Raw genomic sequence first — 22909 nt, 5'->3', positions numbered from 1 at the left:
AGCCTTTCACTTCTGCCATATTCTGTTCATTAGAAATGAGTCACTAAATCCAGACCAAACTCCAAGGGAGGTAACTACTCAAAGGTGTGAATACCAGGAGGCAGGAACCAAATGCGGGTCATCATAGAGGCTGCCTACCACAGTGCTTTTAATGTAAAGGGGAAAAAAAAAAATATGGCAAGCACCCTGTATACAGTAGGAGCTTAATAAATAACAAATATTAGTGAACTACAATTTCTGACAAAGAATCCGTTTAAAAGCCACAAATTTGTACTTCCAAAAGGAGGCTGGATAAGTCATTAGATAAGACTCATTTTTATCTAAAGGTATTTCTCTTCACTAAGATGGTTGTGCTTAATTGTAGTTCAGAGTAAGTTTCAGGTAGTGGAACAGAGATTTCTAAAATGTTTACCTAACATTATGAGAACAAGAAAACCATAGGTGAGACAGTTATTCCTAGTTGCTAGAAGATTAATCCCTAGAGAGATTAGTCATTTTGAAGGTGATGCTTAATAATGACATTTATTTTGAACCGTAGAATTAGTGAAAATAATCAGGTAGATGTGTTGAGACCAGAGGCTGTCACACTTACATTTCTCAGAAAGAATATTAAGATTTAGTTTGTGATGAAGGAGGTTCAGTCCTGACACGTAGTCCTCTGACCCCTCTGAGGCTGCTACTGCTTTCTTTTCCTTCAATTCTGTGATTCTGCACATGATCGAACACATCTTTCTATGACAACACTTATGTGTTAGGATTATCTGTCAACATGTCTGTTTCTCCCACTAGAATACACTTGTTGAGTGTAGAGTCTTTGTCTTTGTTTTATTTACATCCCCAGTCCTGCACACAGAAGGCACTGAAGAAATGTTTAAGTATTGTTGAATAGTCCATTTTTCCCCTTTTAAAAATCATTCAGATTAAGATTTTTAGCACTAATGGTCTAATAGGGCACTATTTTTTAGTATATTTAGGTAAGATTCAGTAATTTTTAAGAACATTAATTTGAAGATCTCAAAAATCCAATTCTTTACAACTTAACTTGAAATAGTTTTATAATAGGGTTCCACACGAAACTAGAAAGTGCATTAAATGTACTGAGTCCTTTGACTCTTCTCCAAAGGAGTCAGTTGCTGATTATGGCTATATAAAAAAGTAATAAATTTCTCTAGAAGTGGATATTGAGTACAGTTGAAGTATGCCAAGTGGGAGTTTTCTTAAAAAAAAAAAAAACATAAAAAACAACAACTGCAATGAATGTGACTTTTCCATGGGAAAAAAAAAAGGCACACTTGAGTTCAAGAATCTGTTGTAATGAATCAAGGGACAGTTTTATATTTCTGCTGAAATAGTTGTTCGTTCCTTGTTAAGTTCCTGACTTTCCCTGTCAGTGAGTTCAGACTTCTTGATTTCATTCCCCATTTGCCAACAGATGCTGCATTTCAAGCTGGAACAAAGGTTTCTTTTTAGAAAAGGGGCAGTGAATGGTGGCTTTTACACCATTCCCTCATTCTCTGTGCATATGTTCCTCCCTTATCCTACCTCCTTCATTGTCACTGAACCCTTATCTTCCCTTTCCTTTTAGTTTTTCTAATGTCACTTTCTCTTCAAACTCTTCTTACTTGCTTACCCCAATGGCTTTCCTTCTTCCCTTTTTCTCTTTACTCCTCGACTATATTCACCACCTGTTCTACTTTATAGTGCATTTGTGTTTTTACTCATTCCTTCATTCGTTACTGAATCCTTTTCTGGTCACTCCTAGCCTCAGCTGGACATCATCATTTTTCAAAATCTGTTCTGAAATGAACATGTCAGTGTGTGTGTTCATGTGTGTGTGTGTGTGTGTGTGTGTGTGTGTGTGTGTGTAAGGAAAGCAGAAAAAAAGATGCAGTGTTTTTTCCAATTTCCTATTTTCCCCTTTCAATAATTTGAGCACCATCTGCTAAGAAAGATACCTCTCCCCACCATCACAATCCCAGACTTTATTCCACCTCCTTAAAAGTGGCATTGGTTAATTTAGTGCACAGGAGCTAGAGACAGTACATAGAGGGCATCAGAGAACTTAGTAAAATAAACTGGAATGAGAGAAAGGAGTATATTACTTATGCCCTTGGAGATGAGTCACCCGGTTAAAGTGAGGCAGCCAAGGAAGAAAGACAAGAGGTCGAGCTGAACAGGACCAGGTACAACTCAGAGGCAAAGCCATCACATTTCAGTTACCAACCTAGAACCAATGAACTTAGAGAAACCCCTTGACCAAGAAACTTCCCACGTGTCATGGTTAACCACATTAGTGCATGGGAAACACACACCATAAAGAAAGACTCGTTTTCAATCTCATTACTTTAATCATTTTGTCAAAATAACCCAAATACGTATCTATAAATATTTGATTTGTTATAAGAATGTGTAGCATAAAAGTCCCTGAGACACATCCAAAAATGACTTGCAATTATAAATTCAATGCAATTACTCACCATACTAATTACCAATGACTTGTCTCCCTTCCCTGACACCTAAGGCATTTAACACTTTAAAATATATATATATGTATAGATATAGATATATACACATATATCTATATATAGAGATATATATACATATATCTATATATATAGAGAGATATATACATATATCTATATATATAGATATGTATATGTATATATATCTCTCTATATACACATACATACATATATATATATATATATATATATATATATATATATATATGCTAAATCAGTCTCCCTCTCTGGTGTGTGGTTTTCTCCCATTTACTAGTGCTGTGTAGTAAGTCATTTCCAGACTGAGGAAGGCACATTGGGAGGTGAATTAGTTCTTTAAGGGAAAATTTTGTCCAACTCCCTCCTTTTGCAATTTAAGTGACAGAGGCTCAAAGCAGTTGTGACTTGCACAAGCATGGCTGGTTCTGCCACTACTACTGTCACCTTAGGCAAGGCCTTCAATGGGTCAGGACCTCAGCTGCTTCTTCTGTAAAATGGACTAGTGAGTATCACAGCTGACATCGTCCAGGGGATTCCTACGTGCCAGACATTGTACTGAGTTAAGTGTCTTATCTAATTCTCCCAATACCTCCTTCTTGAATATAATTACCTTCAATTAGAAATGAGACTATCAAAACACAGAAATCTTAAATAATTTGCCCGAGATACGACAATTAGGAAATGTGCAAAGCTGGTCTAGGAACCCAGGAATATCTGCCTCCAAAATTTTAAAATCCCAACCTTAAATCCCTTCTCTAAGAATCCCCCATCAGGTTAAGTTCTCCAATTCCTTACATCTCTAAAAGTCTGGAGCAGAGTTGATGAACTACAACCCGTGGGCCAAATCTAGTCACCCCATTTGTTTCTGTTTTGTCAATGGCTGCTTTTGAAACAGTGGAGCTGATTGGTGAGACTACTGGCCTGCAAAGCCTGAAATACGCGTACTTACTTACTCTCCGACTGTTTACAGAAAAAGTATGCCAACCCCTCTTCTAGAGCCTGGAAAATTTAGAGCATCCTGTAACTGTACAGTGCTTTACAAAACACCTTGGCATACATCATCATATTTAATCCTTGTAGGGGCATTCATGCATTATAAAGGAGGAAGCTAAAACTCAAAGAGTTGAAGTAGGCCCTGACTAATAAGGGCCACAGGGGCAGAAAGTGGCAGAACCACATACTCAGGTTCTGACTCCAAATTGCAAGCTCTATCCATGAAACCACCCTGTCTCCTCTAAATTCCAAGCCAGGGAAGGGCTCGGAAACTGGAAAAAACTTGTGAATACCGAAATCAAGTCAGACTGTCTTCCTGATGCAAATATCATTCCAGGTGCAGTCATGTAATTAGAGTCACCGAGGGCTAAAAGTATTAAATCTGTAATAAATTTATAAGAAAAGTTTATGTCTTAAAGGAAGGGCGTGGCAATCAGTGGAAAGACATTTTGAAATCTATATGCATTTATATGCATCTTATATCAACATATGTGAAATTTTAACCTACTCAATTTAGAATGATATGAAAAATAATATAAAATAAGCAATTGCCATATTTTTCTTGGTCTTTGAGAATATTAGCCTGGAAAAACAGTGTTTGTTCTATGCCCAAAATTTGCAAATAAAAAATGCAATTATACCTTCCTCATGCCAAATAGACTTAATACTAAGAAGAGCATTAGTAAAACAACAGTTACTTATTTAACTATATAACCTAACCAAAACAAAGACAAAAAAATTGATTTTCAAAGAAAACAGGTGCTTCCTCCTAGTTTGCAAATTCAAACTCAATCTAAATGGCAATGATGATTGTTGAAATAATATAGCTTAGCTTTAGGGATTCATTTTGATGTACATTATAAAAGGACCTTCCTTTTATTTTAGATATATTCTGTAACATACCTTGAGCTTTAATTTTTAACATATAAATGGATATGGCAGCAGCCTAAAATCACTGCATGGAAAGGAGAAAATCTCTCATCAGTTGAGTGACCGTGTGTTAGGCACCTTTACCTATTTTATTTCCTGAAATGCTGTGAGCTGTGAAGTATTTTTCTCCCCCATTTTACACATAAGGGAGCTGAGGCTCAGAGTTATTACTAATTTGCCCAAGGTCACACTGCTGGAATTCAAATCTGAGCCAGATTACCTTCAAAACCCAAACTCTCTCCCACTGCCCCATGTAGATTCTCAGGAACACCAACGTCATTGGCCAATATCTCATAAATACTCATTTTAAGAATAGAATTTTTCCTTTTCTTTACTGAATAGCTGATACTTTGTCATTGTAATTCTGCCCATGCTGTAATATTTTAATAAGTAAATTTTGTCCATGGATTTTAATTTCTCCTTTTAAGGATACAAGAGGATTGAAGCACTTTTTCGATTTAAGTGAGTCTGTAACAAATGCAGAGATAAAACTTTGATTCAGCTAATTGTAGTAATCAAATGCAAAATTACTGTTTACAGCAAAACTCTGTATAAAACAAATAATCTTGGACCCTACCCACAATAATTAATCATTGAGGGTCTTTATTATAATAAATCAAGGAGAAAAATAAACTATTTCAGGCTGTAAATCAACTGGCTTTCTAATAATTCATTTACGGTCTGTATCACTATGAATGTCACTTTACACAAACAGATTCCGCCAATTGATTTATCAGATCACTATTTACTGGTTCACAGTGGTTGATTGTAAGAGCCTTAATGAGAGGGACCTTGTTTTACACATTTTTGTCTTTCCTGTGGTACCCCAAGCCCAGTGTTTAGCACGGAGTAGGCACACAGTAACCCCTACGGAATATACTGGTCATTCAACAACTTCTAAAGTCAATGCGTATATTTTCAGAGTTGGTCCCATGGCACAGTCTCAAAGGCACTAGAAATGAAGAGAGTATTACGTAATACTATGCAGACTAGGGGGGAAGCCTGCTGGCCCCACAGAGAACTGCAGATTTACCCTTTACCAAAGACAAAGTTCATCGCAGGCACTAATTTAAGTTCCATTCCCTAGCAACTAAACACTTAACAAAAAAACTGACAGAGAAACAAAAAACTGCCATCAACAGACACAAGGAATCTTTTCCTTTTGCATGATTCCACAATACAGCACAATACCTTTCATTGTTCTGCAGACAGGTAATGCAAACACCCTTGAAGGACTAACACCGCAGTTTAAATTTCGAGTCCAATAAATACACAAAATAAGTGATTTTGTGGAAAGTGACACTGTGGCTTCTTTCTCTTCTGTTTGTAAACACAGTCTGGTTTTCTGGGAAGAGGGAAGAAGGTTGCTTCCAGTTTATGTTCACATCTGTAATATTAATGCGCTTTTTAAAAACATCGAGATTATGGAAAAACAGACACAGAAGAAATTAGTTAGGAGGTGATCATTCACATTGTGAAGGGATTCTCCATAGGGTTTGATTAAATATTGAACTCCCCTAGGGCAGTGAATTTGGGATTTGATTGAAAAGCAGCTTTTCAGGAATACCGTATTTTGCCGTGTATAATGTGCACCTGTTTTTTGGCCCAAACTTTCAGGGAAATGGAATCAGTACTACCCATGTATAATGCGCATCCTTATTTTTCCCTCACAAGTTTGGGTAAAATGGTGCACACTATACACAGCAAAATACGGTATATCTGTGTAAAGTGAGGTACACTTATACACATATATTCATCCGAACTCTTCTCCGAGGGCAATCCAGCATCTTATTTCCATTCATGAGGCAGGGGAACAAACGGTACTTGTTAAGGAACAGTCAGTGGATTCTTGGACGACCCTCCTCACCTTTCTTAGGAGCTGGGGCTTTGAGGAATCCAACCAAGAAAGATCCCCTTGTGGCCACAGTCCTTCCACTATCCTGCAACAAGGCTCTTTCTAAAACCAGGGGTTTGCTGCACATTGGCTCAGTGAAATGTGAGTCGAGGAGCAGAGTGTACGAGATTTGGACTCGGTTCAGCATAGGCCACAAATATGACCTGTGGCAGATGAAGAAATTCACAGCAACTGCCCCCACAGTTTCTTGTCATTAAGCTCTTTCTTCACCTCTGCACTGGTTGAGGAAGGACCCCCTTCACCCCAGAACACTCATGCCCATCAATCAACAGCAGAGGGAGCCCAACTGCTAGTTGCAGGAAAAAACATGAGAACCAGGGATCCTTACCACCCAGTCTTTGTGCTAAATAATATTAATTGGTAAATCACTTTCTTCCCATAGAGTAAAATTGGGTGTTTGGAAAGCTTAGTCCCATGATCTGGCACTCAAGGAGATATGCACAGCAGAGGATCAAAAGCTGACGATTTGGCCTCCCTGGATTACATCCAGGAGAGGGTGGCTTCACCGTTCAAACCAGCGAGCCAAGTTGCTTATGCTTTGGGGCTGGTCCCCGGCCCTCTGCACAGCCTGGCAGGCCCTGCACCAAGGCTCGTCCCAGAAGGAGATGGTGTGCACCGCATAGCTCCGGCGCCAGTTGAAGTAACGGCGGTAGGCAGCTGGATTTCGGTCGAGGAAGAGCAGGTAGTCGGCCAGGGAGGAGGCACTTGGGAAGTCGTCCACGTGGATGAAGGCACCGCGGGGCACAAAGCGCTCGTAATTGGCACGACTGGGGCCCAGCACCACCGGTACCGCCCCAGCCAGCAACGCGTTGCGCCAGAGCTTCTCGGTGATATAATCTAGATGCTGAGAGTTCTCGAAAGCCAGGTAGAACTTGTAGCGGGCCACCGTGTGCAGGAGCCCAATGTCAGGCACTGGCCGCCGGGATCCACCCTTGCCGAACACGTCCACGAGCACGTGCTGGCTCAGCTGGTGGTAGTAGCGGACCCGGGCCTGTCGCTCATCCCAGTTGCTCACCACCCAGGCCACTAGCCCGCGTTTCCGGGCCAGCGGGGGAACCAGGCCTGGTGGCTGGTCGCTGGGATGGGTCCTGGGGTAGAGGTAGCCATAAGGTACAAAGACGTCCGAGTCGGCCCGGTAGGAGAGCGTCCAGTTAAAGAGATTACTTTCCAGGTTTCGCAGGCCGGGGGAGTGGGAGGGTGACTCGAAGTTCATCCACACCCAGCGCTGGCCCGGGGGCCTGGGGCCAGAGACAGCCAGGGCTTCGGCAGCCACCGCCGCAGCTTCCTCCTCGTCGTCCAACACCCGCAACGCCAACTCCTCTGCCGTGCGCACCCGGACGCCCCAGGGTGGGGGCCAGTCGGGGGGTCCCTTCACGAGGTCTCGGTGGTGGAAAAGAACAGCCTGGGCCTCCCCGTAGGCCGCACGGTCAGTGAGCAGGCGGCAGCCGGTGATATTGAAGCGCAGCCGGCAGTCGGGGGGCGGCCTCGCCGTGTTGTCACGCCTCCCGAAGGGCTCCCACCACAGGAGCACGCCCACCGGCCGCGGCGGGGTTTTGGGGGCCGAGCGCAGCGGTGGCAGCTGCCCCCAGCAGGCGTAGGCGGCCAGAGCCGTGAACACCAGGCCGGCGGCCGCCAGCGCCGAGGCGGGCCGAGGCAGCCCCCAGGCTCCGCGCCGCCCGCACCGCCGGCGGGCCACGGGCCCCCGCGGCTCCCCCAGGGCGCGCGCAGACATAGCCACCGCCGCGGGCCGCGCGTCCGCTGGCGTGAAGCAGCGGCGCCCGCTCTCATACTGCCGCTGCGGCTCAAGCCGTCGTTGCCGCTCGCCGCTGGCCCTGAACCCGGAGAGGGCAGTCCCGGAATCCCAAGGCCCGCAGGTCCCGCTCCCCTCTCCGCGAGTCCCTGTGGGGCGCGCCGCCAGGGCGAGCTGAGCGAGCTGGGCAGCCCAGCCGGGCGCCGCCGCGTCCCTCCCCTCTCCAGAGCCCCTAGCCCAGCCGGCCCGGCCAGGCCCCGGGCGTATCCTGCTGCACCTCCGCCCACTTCCCACCTCCTTCATTGCTCCCGGACTCCGCGGCCACGCCCCACAGGTTCCTCACCCGCTACTCCCGATCCCGTCTCGGGGGGTCCGGGGCCATTGTGCGCGCGCCCACTGCTCTAGTTTTGCGCCGGGGCCCGCCCGGAGCTCCCTCCCAGCTGCGCTCCGGCGCTCAATCGCGGTGGCCCAAACCGGCGCCTTCCAGAGTGAGGACCCGGCTCATCCCTGGGTGAGTGCTGCGGGGGCGAGACCTTCCGACAATCGCTGCGGCGCAGGCACCCAGGGAGGGCGGGCCGGGGATGCCCAGCCTCTTGGCAGAACTGAGGATCGGAGTCCACTTCCTTTCTCACAGCCCTGCTGCGGCAAGCGACGCCTGCCGGAGGGAGAGAGCTGGAGAGGTGTCGGTGACCTTGACCTCGTGACCCACCGAGACTGGCCGGTTGTGCAGTCATTTCCCCTACGCGCGGACTAGAGAGGTTGCGCATTTTGTGAAATCAAGTTTTCAGGTGAATAGTTAAACCGTACTGTCATAAGAACATTCCCTTTGCCTACTGCCCAGCAGAGAATAGATTTCTGAGCAATCGAAATACGTCCTTTGCTTTGCTCCCACACTGAACACTTCTGACTTCTGGCACGTAGCATTCTTTGTACTAGGGCTAGGAGGACCCATTAAACCAAAGATACAGATAAAGACCCTTGAGGCCTTTGTCCTCAGGGAACTTCCTGCCTATTCAGTGAGGTGAACGTTTGAACTTCACCATTAATTTTACTGAGCACTTAAGAAATAATTTCCACGCTTAAGATTATGCGAAACACTGGACTATTAACTGATGACTAAGATAAATATTGTAGCACCCAAGTTTAGGATATAGAGCCCAATGTCATGCACTGGCCGCCGGGATCCACCCTTGCCGAACACGTCCACGAGCACGTGCTGGCTCAGCTGGTGGTAGTAGCGGACCCGGGCCTGTCGCTCATCCCAGTTGCTCTATATCCTATCTATATTTAGGATATAGAGGATAAGTAGCACACTAGCCTCTCCAGGTTTATTAATGAGGCAACTATCAACACATTTACTTCTACAGTCACTTGAGGAATTTTTTCCTCTACAGCTTGAATTTTAATTTCTGGGTTTTGGCCTTCATTTATGTTATTAAGCTTTTATTCAGCGAAATTCTAAATAGGCCGAAGGAGGCAGTTATTCTGCTGACCTAAGGAGAGGAGGCAGGTTTTGAGAAAACTTTTAGTAGATCACAACTGTGCGGCAGCCCAGTGCCACGTAAGTTACCGGATGTTAAGGGAGAAACAGACTTTCTGGGAAAGGGGCCAGCCTGTCAGGTGTTTTTGATGTTATGCATACAGAAAATAAACGTGGGTTTGCCATTTGGATTTTTCTGTGAAGAACTTTTTGATTAAAGTTCAAGTACAGATTGTAAATGCTTTTATAAAAATGACTTCCCAGCCCATAGTAGGAGTTTGGGAGCTTAATGGACAGCATGAGGTGCTTTGGCTATACCCACCAATCTAGGAAGATTTTCTCCTACACGTTAAAACCTTTTATAATGTTTCTATTTTTTTAATTTCATAGAATCATTTTCAAGCTATTAAGCAAATTGTCATTGAAATCAGGAATTTCAGTGATGCTCCACTGTTATTTTTAGTTAAAAAGAGAAAGCTATAAATGCACAAATAACTTTTTTCAACTAAATAAAGGAAAGGGCATGTTGGTTTTTCTTTTTATGCAATTCAAAAATCTATACATCTATGCACATTCCTCCCCCACTGTTAAGTAAGACGTCTTAGATAGAGCCTATCATTGTGTTCAGGACATGTTAACCTGCATGCTTGCCTCTTTCCCCGGTTCCCAGTGTTTCCTTAAGTCCTCCAGATATCCCAATTAAACCAACTTTTTCCTGCAAAATGGCTCAGATCTCATGAATATCAACTTCCATTGTGTCCACTTAACACTGGTCAGGTGCAAGACCACAGACTGTCCCTACTTTAGTCTTATCTTGGTGTGCTGGGGAGGGGATTCCTAGCAGGAGAGTATGGCTGGATCAATGATAACCAATCATGACTTCTCTGCAAACTACAGTCACGTGCCCCATAAGGACATTTCGGTCAACGATGGACTGCATATACGACGGTGTTCCCATAAGATTATAAGAGAACTGAAAAATTCCTTTTGCCTGGTGACATCATAATTATGGGTCATAGTGCAACACATTATTCAATTTGTGGTGATTCCTGTGGTAAACAAACCTGCACTGCCAGCTGTATAAAAGTATAACACATAGAATTATGTACAGTGCATAATACTTGATAATAAACGACTATGTTACTGGTTTATGTATTTTCCATACAATACTTTTTGTCATTATTTTAGAGTATACTCTTTCTACTTATGAAAAGAAATTTTGTTGTCAACAGTATGCTGTGTTACACCAGCCGCAGCCTCACTCATCTGTTGAATACTGCATCTCTTGATTGTATCATTTCTCTTGTGCTTGATTTGTCTCCTGTTGTTTTGTACAGTAACGTGCTGCACAGGCTTGTAGCCAAGGACAGTAGGCTATGCCATCTATGTTTGTGTACGAACACTCTATGATATTCACACAAAGACAAAATCACCTAATGTCAACATTACTCAGAACATATTCTTGTTAAGTGGCACATGACTGTACTAATTGAAGGTCATACACCTTGATTTATTCACAGGTCAATGGTTTGTTCTTATTTAAAAAGAATGGAGGGGAGGAGGGAAAGAGAGGAAAGGTGTTAAGGGAAAGCAATAATGCCAGGTGTTCTCATTGATTCATTTAACAATTGGGAAACTGGGATGAAAAACACTATTTCTACCTTCAAGAATCTATGAGAGAAACAGACAGTGGCAGGGGAAGGGCTCATGGAAGGCTTTGAGAAAGTGGCTCCTGGAATAATTAGGAAAGATTAAAGTGGGGGAGGAAGAGAGCTGAGATATTAGTCTTCACAGAAGGAGCAGCATACTGCAAAGGCCAGGCAGTGAGGACTGACTGGGACATTAGGTTAGGAATTACTAGGGTTTAGTTTGGCTAAAGAGAAGAGGTTTTATGCTGAAGGCTGTGGAGAGTCCTTGAAAGGTTTTAATAAAGCAGGAGAGCAAAATAGAGATTAGTATTTTTAAACGCTTATTGTAAGGGGAGGTGAGTATATGGAAGGGAACATGAGGTGGGCTTCTGGTGTGCTGGCCGTGTTTATGGATATCGTCACTGGTTACTGGGTGTGTTTGCTTGGGGACATTCACCAAACTGTATCCTTGCATACTGGTATGTACTTTTATATGTGTATATTATACTTCAGTAAAATGTTTATAAGAAAAAATCATTCTGTCAAGTAAAGGATGAGTTAGGTATTTGGGATTGGGATCAGGGTAGAAGTAACAAGTCCAGTTGGAAAGCTATTGCGTGTATTCAGATGTGAAACCAAAAGGGCCTGAACAAGACAGTAGCTGTGAGAATGAGGAAGAAAATGAAAGGAGAATAGAGTCCGAGATACTAGGAAGCCAGTCCGTTGTTTTCGGAAGCCTTCCTGGACACCCATATGCACATATGCCGGGTAGGTTCTATGCTGCTACGGTGTGCTTCCATTTATACATCTTTCGGTTTCATTCATAACTCTATCCCATGCACAGATCCAGGTATCTAGCAGCATTTATCATCTCAATAGATACTTATTGAATGAATGACTTCTCTTAATGTATTAGTGAAATGATCTGTCAGTATCTGTATTCCCCACTCGGATGTGTGTTGGTATCAGGAGGAATTGGCTATGTGAATGACTTATTGTGACCTTAAGAAGCCTCTTAAGCGTTCAGTGGAAGATTCTACACATGTCTGAATCAGAACTCTAATGGCAGGCACCACAAACTCCATCAAATTAGGCTGGTTCTTATTGGCCCAGCCTGGACCAAGGGCTCATTCTTGAAGCAACCACTGTGGTCAAAGATGTCTCTTTAGACCCTCTTCTTGAACTACAGGATAGAATCAGCCCCATCTGAACCTCAGGAACTAACAAGGGGGCGGGGGGTGGGAGTTTCCCAAAGGGAGAAATGAAGTGTTGTTGTTACCTGAAGAAGAGGGAAGGGATGGTGGACAGGCAAAAACAACATAACCATTTGTAAGGAATTATTATTATTCTAAATGAACTGTAAATCACCTGAGAACTTTAAACATTCTATGATTCTTTTTAATTTGGTAACAATAAACACATTATTCTTTGTGTATTTAAAGGTCTCTCCGTTCCCACAAAATATTACACAGAAAGACCTGGTTTTCAGTTGCAAACATGAAGACAACAAGGCCAGGTATAAAGAAGGACTTTTGGAACCTGAAGATGGATAAAGCACCACAGAAGAGAGCTTCATAAATCAAGGCTCATTTTATTAAGCTGAATGAGTAATCAACTCACCATGTGTCCAAGAATGACCTATTCAGTTCCAAATTTCATATAGGACACAATGCTTGGGGAGCAAGAACCAGGCCAACTGTGGTTCCTAAAAGCCTAACTCATTCTTTGTTCTTCCCCAGGGAAATAGTTCATTTTAAGCCTGTCCTGGTGCTCCCACCAGAGACATTTGATCTTTCCTTGGGAAGCCCCAGAACACTTTCTGAGAACACATTTCCTACCAGCACCAAGCTCTGTCAGCCTGGGCTCCATGAGACTACCCTCAAGTAGGTTGCTATTTTTGATTGGATCTGAAATTTCAGTGACTTAACATTGACCTGCTAAGTATACTTTCAATTCTTTTGTTCTTGGAGAAAAGGGCAATTCAGAGTCCCTTCCAGTATTATGTGCTCACTGGGAAATGGGAAGCAGCCCATGAACAGGTGTGGTTAGAAAGGTTAATCCTTATGCAAATAGGTGGAGATTGTTTCCTTTGGCAGGTGAGTACGGAAATAATTATTAAGAAAGAATAGAGAGAGGAAAAAAGAAACAACTAAAACAAAAAAATTTATTAAGATTTGTATAAATTCAACACTAATCCACAGTATATTGTTATTGCCCTATGAAATCCATGATAGAAAAATAAACCTAACGCCAACTTACAAGGTCTTTTCCTTTTATCCAAGTGCAAAATCTTAATTCCTGTAAAAGGCACTGTTAGGAATAGTCAATATGAGAACTTACTATATTTATTTTAGGGTTTTACTCTTTTGTGCATTCAAGTTCTTCCTGTGTACTTACTTGACTGAACAGATAATGCAAGGATTTTGGATGTTCAGAAAAATGTATGTAGTGAAATTTTGACGACAGTCAGAAATAAATATATTAATATCACACAGTGCAATGCCTGGCACATACGAGGTATTTAAAAACTATTTGTTAAATAAATGAATAGATAAACGAGTGAATAAATGAATGAACACCACTATTAATTTTTCATGGGGCACTAAAGTTACTAAACTATTCAATTTCTGCACTCATGAAGATTATGCAAAAGAATTTAGGCTATAAAATAATGACTAAGATAAATAGTACCCAAGTGTAGAGTAAAAATGGTAAGTAGCATACTGGCCTTCCCAAGTCCTCTTGAGGTTCACCAGTGCTATCCTCCTACCCTCAACCCAAGTCTACTTTGGTCTTCAGTCCCGTGAGTTGGTACAATGCTGCAGCTTCAGAAACTCAGATTTATGTTCTGGGCTTCCCTGGTATCTGCCCTGCATCAGTACTTAGATGTGGCCACACTCCAGGCAACAAGACCCTAACTCAGGGAGGCAGCCCAACTCTCCGTAGATGGAGGAAGGGATCTGGACTACTCTCCTCCTCCCTCTGTCCTGACCCCACTTCTCACACAGACCCGGGGCACACTTCATGAAAGAAAATGGAGGGAAGAGGCATTTTCCCTAGAAGTCGGGTAATTCTGCCTTAATCAGTACATTTCCCCAAAGCAGCCAATCAGACCACAATAGTGGTCGGGCTGGGTTCCATCCCACTCATTCCTGTGCTTCCTCCTCTAAAAGGGGTCTGTCTGAGGCACTTGCAATATTAAGAAATACTTGTTGGATTAAAGTAAACAAAATTAGTGACATAAATGATTTTGGAAAAGTGTGGAAATGGAAAGGTACATGCATGTTGCTCCTATGGCAATGAATAAAATCATTCCCGAAGAAGTGGAACAGCCAAACTTTATAATTCCAGGTCAAGCTTACTGTGGCTAAATAAACCACAACACAGAAATCTTGCATGATGCATGAGGGTGAAATCACATTGAAAATGCTGGTTGCAATAGGATTATTTTCAACCACTCCAAAAAGAACCTTTGGTCTGTTTTTACCCTTAATAATGTTTAGCACAATTCAACAAACATTTGGTCTTGGGAGAAAGAGAAAGACGGGTGAGTGAATGCATAAACACTGCCTGCATGGCCTAACTGTACTGCAAGAACGATTTCTGTCTGGCAGCACCACTGGGCTCTGCGTAAGAAGGGAACTCCCTTCTTGAGTGAGCTCACTATTCAGAGACTTAATTTCCTGTGTCATCCACGACAGCAGGGAAATAGAAACTACTCTTTAAGTCAGAGAAGAGAAATTAGATGTGAATGAGAGAGGGAGATGCTGTCTCACCACCCATTTATAGAGCCCACTGCTCGTCACTTCTACCACTGAATAGCTGTTTTGCTTTTTTGGCTCCCTTGAAGCTCCCCTGGGCCCATTTCCCAGTCCACAATTTGAGAAAAAGCCAAGAGGATTATTGTTAGAAGATTTTGATATGATGACTTCAGGATTTGCTGTGTTCCTTTAAAATATAAAAATACTTGAGTTTTTCTTTACTTTGATATATTATGGTATGACTCTTATTATTGTCACCTTGTAGAGCTGGTTCTAACGTGTTTTCCAAGAAATACAGGACTGAGAATTGGCCTATATTGACATTTGCAGGGTTATAGTAGGGTCAGACCTTGTTTGAGCTTATAAACCTGCAAAAGTATAACTTCATGCAATAACATTTATTGAATGCCAATTATTTGCCAGGCACATGAGGTATATGTGAACAAACATTTCTATCCTTATGGGATAGTAGCCATCACACTCAAAGCACCCATTTGAATTACAGCTTCAGAGCAATTCCAGACTTAAGGAGTCCAAAGGTTGATGTCAGAAGCTATGATGTGTTAGGCCTTCAGTAACCCTGCCCACTTTCCTCTTGAAGAAACACTTCCTTGATAGACTTTGTCACTCTGTCACTTCTGTATTGATCAAGTGCTATTGTTAGAGTACAAAGACCTTTTATTTCGATACCTTTAGATGTGTATCTTTTATTTATTTTTTTAAATTAAATTTATTGGGGTGGCATTGGTTGGTAAAATTATGTAGGTTTCAAGTGTACGATTCTGTAATACATCATCTATATATTGCATTGTGTGTTCACCACACAAAGGCACCTATCTTTGCACCTTTCTTATCTCCATTTATAAGCAGTTAGGCAAGGTGTGTCAGATTGTCAAGGAAGTTTTTCAAGTTACAGGAAATCAGGTTTCCTTTGGGGGAGGAATCTCTCCACTCCACAGTTTCCATTCTCCCTCCTTTAGCTATACAGATGTCGAATTATAAACCAGAAGAAAGCTATTTAGCCCACACATGTGCTCCAAGCAAGCACTATAATTAAATCAGATAAAACTAAAGGCAGTTGTAGTAATAAGGGTTCTTTTGGTTATAATTACAGGGACTTCCTGGAGGCAACTTTAGAAAAGAAAAAAGGCCAGCGTTGGAGACAAAATTTAGTATCATTTTAAGTGGCATCATGTATTGTATAGGCACCAGAAAAAGATAAGGGTTTGTTATTTAAGAAATGTCATTACCATTTACCATTCATTATAAGTGAATGGTAAGAAAATAAAGACAAAACGTAACTGAGACACAGTAAGAAATAAAAGATATAAAGGTACCTTGGTATAGTCAGGGAAGATTTTTTCATAACATTTATTGTGTTTGTCTCATATATAGAGAACATATTTATTATATGAAATTTTTAAATAGAAAAAAGTATAAAGAAGAAAATAAAATACTGCTCCTCTCCCATCTCTACCACAAGACAACCGCTATTTATATTTTGGTATTTAATAAATATGCAGTATATATAAATTAAGATCATATTATAATACTATTTGTATTCAACTTTCCTCTTTTAATATAAGCTTTGTCCCATGCCTTTAAATGAACTTTGAAAACATGACTTTATAATGGTTTCTACTTATCACCTAATATATATATATATATATATACATAGGGTAAAACTATATGTATATGTGTGTGTATATATATATATGCTAATATATATATATATATATATATACATATATATATATATATATATATATGCTAAAAAATATATATATTGGCTAAAAACTCCCTCACAGACAGTGCCATGTTAGCTGGTGCATTGTCCTGATGCAAGAGCCATGAATTGTTGGTGAAAAGTTCAGGTCATCTAACTTTTTCACACAGCTTTTTCAGCATTTCCAAATAGTAAACTTGGTTAACTGTTTGTCCAGTTGATAAAATTCATAATAATGAATAATCCCTCTAATATCAAAAAAGGTTAGCAATATCGTTGCAACAAGTTCAAGAACTTAATTGTCAGACCTCATATATAACTAAAGAAGTGACACAATCAAAAGTCCAGCAACCATCTGACAACATACCACACTATCACAGTATTATTGACTATGTTCCCTATGCTGTATATAATATCCCCATGACTTATTTGTTTTATGCTTGACCATTTGAACCTCTTATTCCCCTTCACCTTTTCTCCCCTTTTTAAAAATTTTTCAATTACAGTTGACATTGAACATTATTTTGTATTAATTTCAGGTGCACAGCATAGTGTCTAAACATTTATATATTTAAGAAGTGATCCCCTAACTCATCTAGTACTCCCCCGGCACTATATATAGTTATTACCATATTATTGACTATATTCCCTATGCTTTACTTTATATCCCCATGACTATTTCATACAATAACTACCAATTTGTACTTCTTAATCCCTTTCCCCTTTTCACCCAGCCCCCTCAACCCCCCTCCCATCTGGCAACCATCAAAATGTTCTCTGTATCTATGAGTTTGTTTCTGTTTTGTTTGCTTGTTTCTTTTGTTCTTTAGATTCCACATATAAGCTCAATCACGTTGCATCTGTCTTTCTCTGTCTGACATACTCTACTCAGCACAATACCCTCTAGGTCCCTCACTGCCATCGCACATTGCAAGAACCCATTCCCTTCCATGGCTGAGCAGTATTCCATTGTACCACCATTGGAATGTACCACCTCCTCTTTGTCCATTCATCCATCAATAGAAGCCCAGGTTGCCTCCATATCTTGGCTATTGTAAATAATGCGGCAATGAACTTATGGATGCACATGTCCTCTTGAAGTAGCATTTTGGGTTTCTTTGGATAAGTACCCAGAAGTGGGATTATTGAGTCCATCTTTATCTCTTGTTATAGCCTTTGTTTTAAAGTCTATTTTTGTCTGGTATAAGTATTGCTACCCCAGGTCTTTGTTTTGTTTTGTTTCCGTATTCATGAAATATCTTTTTCCCATCCCTTTACTTTCAGTTTCTGTGTGTCTTTTGATCTGAAGTGAGTCTCTTGTAGGCAGCATATGTATAAGTGTCTTGTTTCCTTATTCATTCAGCCTATATTCATTCACTCTTTATTTTGGTTGGAACATTTAATCCATTTACATTGAAAGTAATTGTTGATAGGTATGTAGTTATTGCCATTTTATTATTCATGTTTTTATATTTTTGTTTGTTTGTTTGTTTCATCTTAAAGAAGTCCCCTCTAAGGTTCCTTGTAATACTGGTTTGGTGGTAATGAACCTTAACTTTTTCTTATCTGGGAAGCTATTTATCTGCCCTTCGATTCTAAATGATAGCTTTGCTGGGTAGAGTAATCTTGATTTTAGGTCCTTGCTTTTCATCACTTTGAATATTTTTTTGCCAATCCCTTCTGGCCTGCAAAGTTTCTGTTGAGAAATCAGCTGACAGTTTATGGCAGTTCCCTTGTAGGTAACTAACTGCCTTTAAGAATCTTTCTTTGTCTTTAAACCTTGGCATTTTAATTATAATGTGTTTTGGTGTGGGCCTGTTTGGGTTTATCTCATTTCGTATTGTCTGCACTTCCTGGGCTTGTATATCTATTTCCTTCACCAAGTTAGAGAAGTTTTCTATTATTATTTCTTCAAATAGGTTTTCCATTTTTTGTTCTCTCTCTTCTCCTTCTCTACCCCTGTGATATGAATGTTGATATGCTGGATGTTGTCCTGCAGGTCCCTTAAACTATCCTCAATTTGGGGGATTCTTTTTTCCTTTTGCTGTTTTGTTTGGGTATTTTCTGCTACCTTATCTTCTATATTGGTGATTAGATTGTCTTCATCTAATCACTGTTGATTCCATGTAATGTAGTATTCATTTCCATTATTGTAGTCTTTATTTCTGACTTGTTCTTTTTTATGTTTTCTATCTCCATTTTTATGTTTCCTATCTCTTTGTTGAAGTTCTCCCTGAGATCATTATAACCAGTGTTTGGAACTCTGTGTCTGGTATATTGCTTGTCTCCATTTTGTGTAGTTCTTTTTCTGGAGCTTTTTTCTTTTATTTGGGACATATTTTTTTGTGTTTCCCCATTTTGGCTGCCCCCCTGCATTTGTTTTTATTAGGTAGGGCTGCTTTGCCTCCTGGTCTTAGCAGAGAGGCCTTATGTAGTAGGTGTCCAGTGGAGCCCAGTAGTACAATCTCCCTGGTCACCAGCACGGGGTGATTCAGGTATGTCCCTTATGTGGGTTATGTGTGCCTTCCTGTTGTAGTTGAGCCTGGGTTGCTTTTTGCATGTCAGTGAGAGGGATTGTCCCTCGGGCTGATTGGTTGTGAGAACTGGCTACAGTGGAGGAGCTGTTGTGCAGGGGCTGACCCTATAGAGCAGGATTCACTTTAGCAGGGCTCTGGTTTCTGCCCAGTCTGCCCTTTGGGTGTGTTGTCCTTGGAGACAGTTGGATGATGCTATGGTTTGGTCTGAAGCTGGCCAGTGGGCATGCCAGCTCTGGGCTTCCTGGGATAGGACTCGATGCAGGCCAAGTTCAGCTGCAGACTGTGCCCTACCTGAGCCCACCTGGCATGTGCCACAAAGCAATCTGCAGATGGCTATCATTCAGGCTGGTCTTGGAAGTGCTTCAAGAAGCCAAGCCACAAACCAAGGCCAGCTGTCACTAGTGCTGGACTTAGGGCTGCTCAGCCAGAGGTACAGGATATGCCAAAGCCAGATGCTGTTTGTTTGAGTTTTGTGAATATTTGAGAGATTTTAGGAAAGTCTGCAGCATGAGGCTGTTTGTACAGAAAAGCCACCGGAAGCAGCTTGGTTGTGCCCAAAAGTTGGGTGGGGCAGGGTCTCAGGGAATCAGCCAGGCAGGTAGGACAAACAGTGTTAGCCAGGTTGATGGAGACTCAGATATGGCAGCCACCTGCATCTGCACACTGGGAGCCGGGAGGACTCAACAAAGAAACGATAGCTTTCGCCAGCTCCTCCATCCAGGAAAAAGCTGCCCCTCCAACACTTGCCCTGAAGCAAGATAGCTCAGTTCCTCCCTGTATATCCCTGGTGACTTTCCAGCTGCTGCCCCAGCACTGGAGCTCAGAGCAAGTGAGTCCATCAGTGAGAATGTCCATGCATGGGCCCTTTAAGAGGACACCTAGTACTGCAGCCACCCATGTCCTATTCAACTACAATCTCTGCTGGTTTTCACAGCCAGAAATTATGGGGACTTCTCTCCCCAGCACTGGAACCCTGGGCTGGGGAGCTTAGTGTGCGGCTGGGACCCCTTGCTCTTCCAAGGAGGAACTCCACAGCTGAGATATCCCTCCTGATTTTTAATGGTCACATGCGGGTATGGGACCAGCAAGTTCTGTATCTCTGCCCCTTCTACTAGTCTTGAGGTGGCTTCTTCTGTATGTCCATAGTTTTAGGGCTTTAGTTCAGCTAGACTTCAGGCGATTCTCAATGATAGTTGTTCTGTAGTTTAGTTGTAATTTTGATGTGGTTGTGAAAGCAGCTAAGCACAGCATTTACCTCCTCTGCCATCTTGACCAGAAATCTGTGATAGTATTTTTATTTTAATAAGTCCTCCTCATTATTTCTGTCACTTTAAATATTTCGGTTGTAAGACAAAGAATAGGTTGATAAGATAAACCAAGTGATATATTTCTTTAAAAGTAAGACTGAAAAATTATCTTTTCAGAAAAATTGTGTCCCATCTCATGCAGCTCAATAATCTTCCCAGTTGTTTTGACTTTTTGTTTTCTACTTCTTATCTTTTCATCTGTGTGGCTCACAGATACTTTTGCCACAACTATTTGGCCAAATTAGGGAGTGAGGTGCAAGTCTATGGCACCAACTTGTCCAGTATGCTGCAGCAACTGTCTCTGGCATAAAGGGAGGAAACTCAAGGATTCCAGGTCCAGGAGCATATAAAATGAAGAATGAAAGTGAGCAAATTGCAAACATCTTTAGAAAAAAAGCATTTTTTTTATTCCTCATGAATAAAATGAGGAATATTTTATTGAAAATATTATGAAATTATGAATATTGTATGAAAATGGCTCTTGGTTTAAGATTGCTGTGGATTATTATCATTTTCAAGAAGTGTTCTTATAATCCTGGCATTCAATGAGTTTTTATTTTTAAAATGCTTAATAAATTTAAAACAGAAAACAGATCTATCATATTATATAGTATTTTTTAAAATTACCCTCTACATTTGGTGTTTAGACGGTTTCAGTTATTCTTTATTACAAAGCATCCTGGCATGAAAGACTATGTACGTGAATTCAGTTAGTAAGATGTGCGATGGGGCAATGAAGAACAGCGTTTAACCACAAAAGGAATCAGGACCCCAAAGTAGAATAAGGACAGATACCCTAGAAAGGAAACAGTGCCATGAAATCAGTCCTGGGTGGTGTTGGTGCTGCTCAGGCAGGAAGAAGCTGTTGTGGAGAACTCAGCCCAGGCAGTAGGGCTGAGGTTAAACGGGGGACTAGGGGAGAGGGACTTGTTTACCAGGCAGGAGTAAAGTGGAAGTGAGAGAGGACATCCCTGAGCCTGTTTGTAAAGTCACACTGCGAGCTCAAGTGCAAACAGGATATCATTTCTAAAGAACGAATAAGAATCAATACTGCCCACCCACAGCACTTTCTCTGTGTAATCCTAACATACATACAAAAAGGTGGATGGTAAGAATTTTTAGAAGGTTAAGGTTTTCGATTTGTAAGAATAGTAAATGCTTTACCCCAACCCCAGGTGGGTTTTGGTGTTTATTTCTTAACTAATTGAAGATGTAATCTCTCCAATTTTAACCACTGGACTGACCACTGTTACTGAAGTAGCCGGTGATGAGAGAGTTCCATAAACATGGTGGTGTCTGGAACTGGCTTACATGTAGGATCTCTCCTAAATGGAAATTTTTATATTAAATCTGGAAAAGTTTGACTCAAGAGGTTATTGACTGTTTCACAGTGTAAATATTTTTAAGTGGGGAAGGGAAATACCCAGTCAGCAAATCTTTGTTTACCTGACTTGATTTATTATATTAAAACTGGGAAATGAACTTGAGAACCAAAAACTGGAGGAATTTTTAAGGTGATCTTAGCATAGAGAGGAAGGAGAATGAAAGGCGTGTAACCAGAATACTAGGGAAAATAATTTTTTTAAGGGGAGGAGGGTAAGTAAATCACAACAGTTATTTATAAAATAAAAAATCCAAAAAACCCAAATGCTGATAAAAAATAGAGTAATAAATTCAAAAATTTAGTACAAACATATATAGATTTTTGATGTAATTATTTCAAGTTATATTTTAATGAATGAAAAATTATATAATGTTATGTTAACAGAGATAACGAATACAGATATTATACAACGTGATTTCAAACATGTAAAGTAAAACATGCATAGGAAAAAACAATAAAACGATATCAACCTGCTATCAGTGGTTGTTTCTGGGAATTGAATTACAGATGAGTTTTTTTCTTTATTTTCCAATTTTTCTACTGCATATATATTGCTTTGACAACTGGTGTGGGGGCGGAGGTTGGGTTTTTTCCTCCTCCTTTTAACCTCTTTTTAACCTACTAGTATTAGCAAAATTCCTTTTTTCTTCTTTTTTTTTTTTAAGACCTCGCCATAAATTTCCTGGCTGCTTACTATTTAGTGGACAAATTCTAGAAAAATGATGAACTCTATCAAGGCTAGCATGAAAATGGTTGCCTGTGAGTCAGAGACTTTTCATCTATGTCATTCATTTACTAACCTGTACCTATACCTGGATTTATCTGTTTTGTTTTGGTGTTTTGTTTTTTTTTTTTACTTAGACGTTTATCATTTATATCCCTCACACTGTGGACCCCCCGCCCCCCATCCACTATCTCTCTGACATCGCACCGAGCCATCCCATTTCCACTATCTCCACTCCCAATGCTGTACTCTGCCTCTTGTAAATGTATACAT

General features: G+C 41.1%; 1 protein-coding gene across 1 annotated transcript; it reads right to left on the bottom strand.

Moving 5' to 3' along the window:
• Window positions 1-2716: 2716 nt before the first annotated feature.
• Window positions 2717-8757, bottom strand: FUT4 (fucosyltransferase 4). Its single transcript, XM_033121769.1, has one exon. It carries the CDS (start codon window positions 8390-8392, stop codon window positions 6842-6844), a length of 1551 nt encoding a protein of 516 aa, XP_032977660.1. The 5' UTR covers window positions 8393-8757; the 3' UTR covers window positions 2717-6841.
• Between the last annotated feature and the right edge of the window lie 14152 nt (window positions 8758-22909).

This window comes from Rhinolophus ferrumequinum, chromosome 11 (genome assembly GCF_004115265.2).
Source record: "Rhinolophus ferrumequinum isolate MPI-CBG mRhiFer1 chromosome 11, mRhiFer1_v1.p, whole genome shotgun sequence".
Classification (NCBI taxonomy): Eukaryota; Metazoa; Chordata; class Mammalia; order Chiroptera; family Rhinolophidae; genus Rhinolophus; species Rhinolophus ferrumequinum.
Note: the sequence above shows the minus strand (reverse complement) of the source record. Positions and strands in the feature narration are given on the sequence as shown.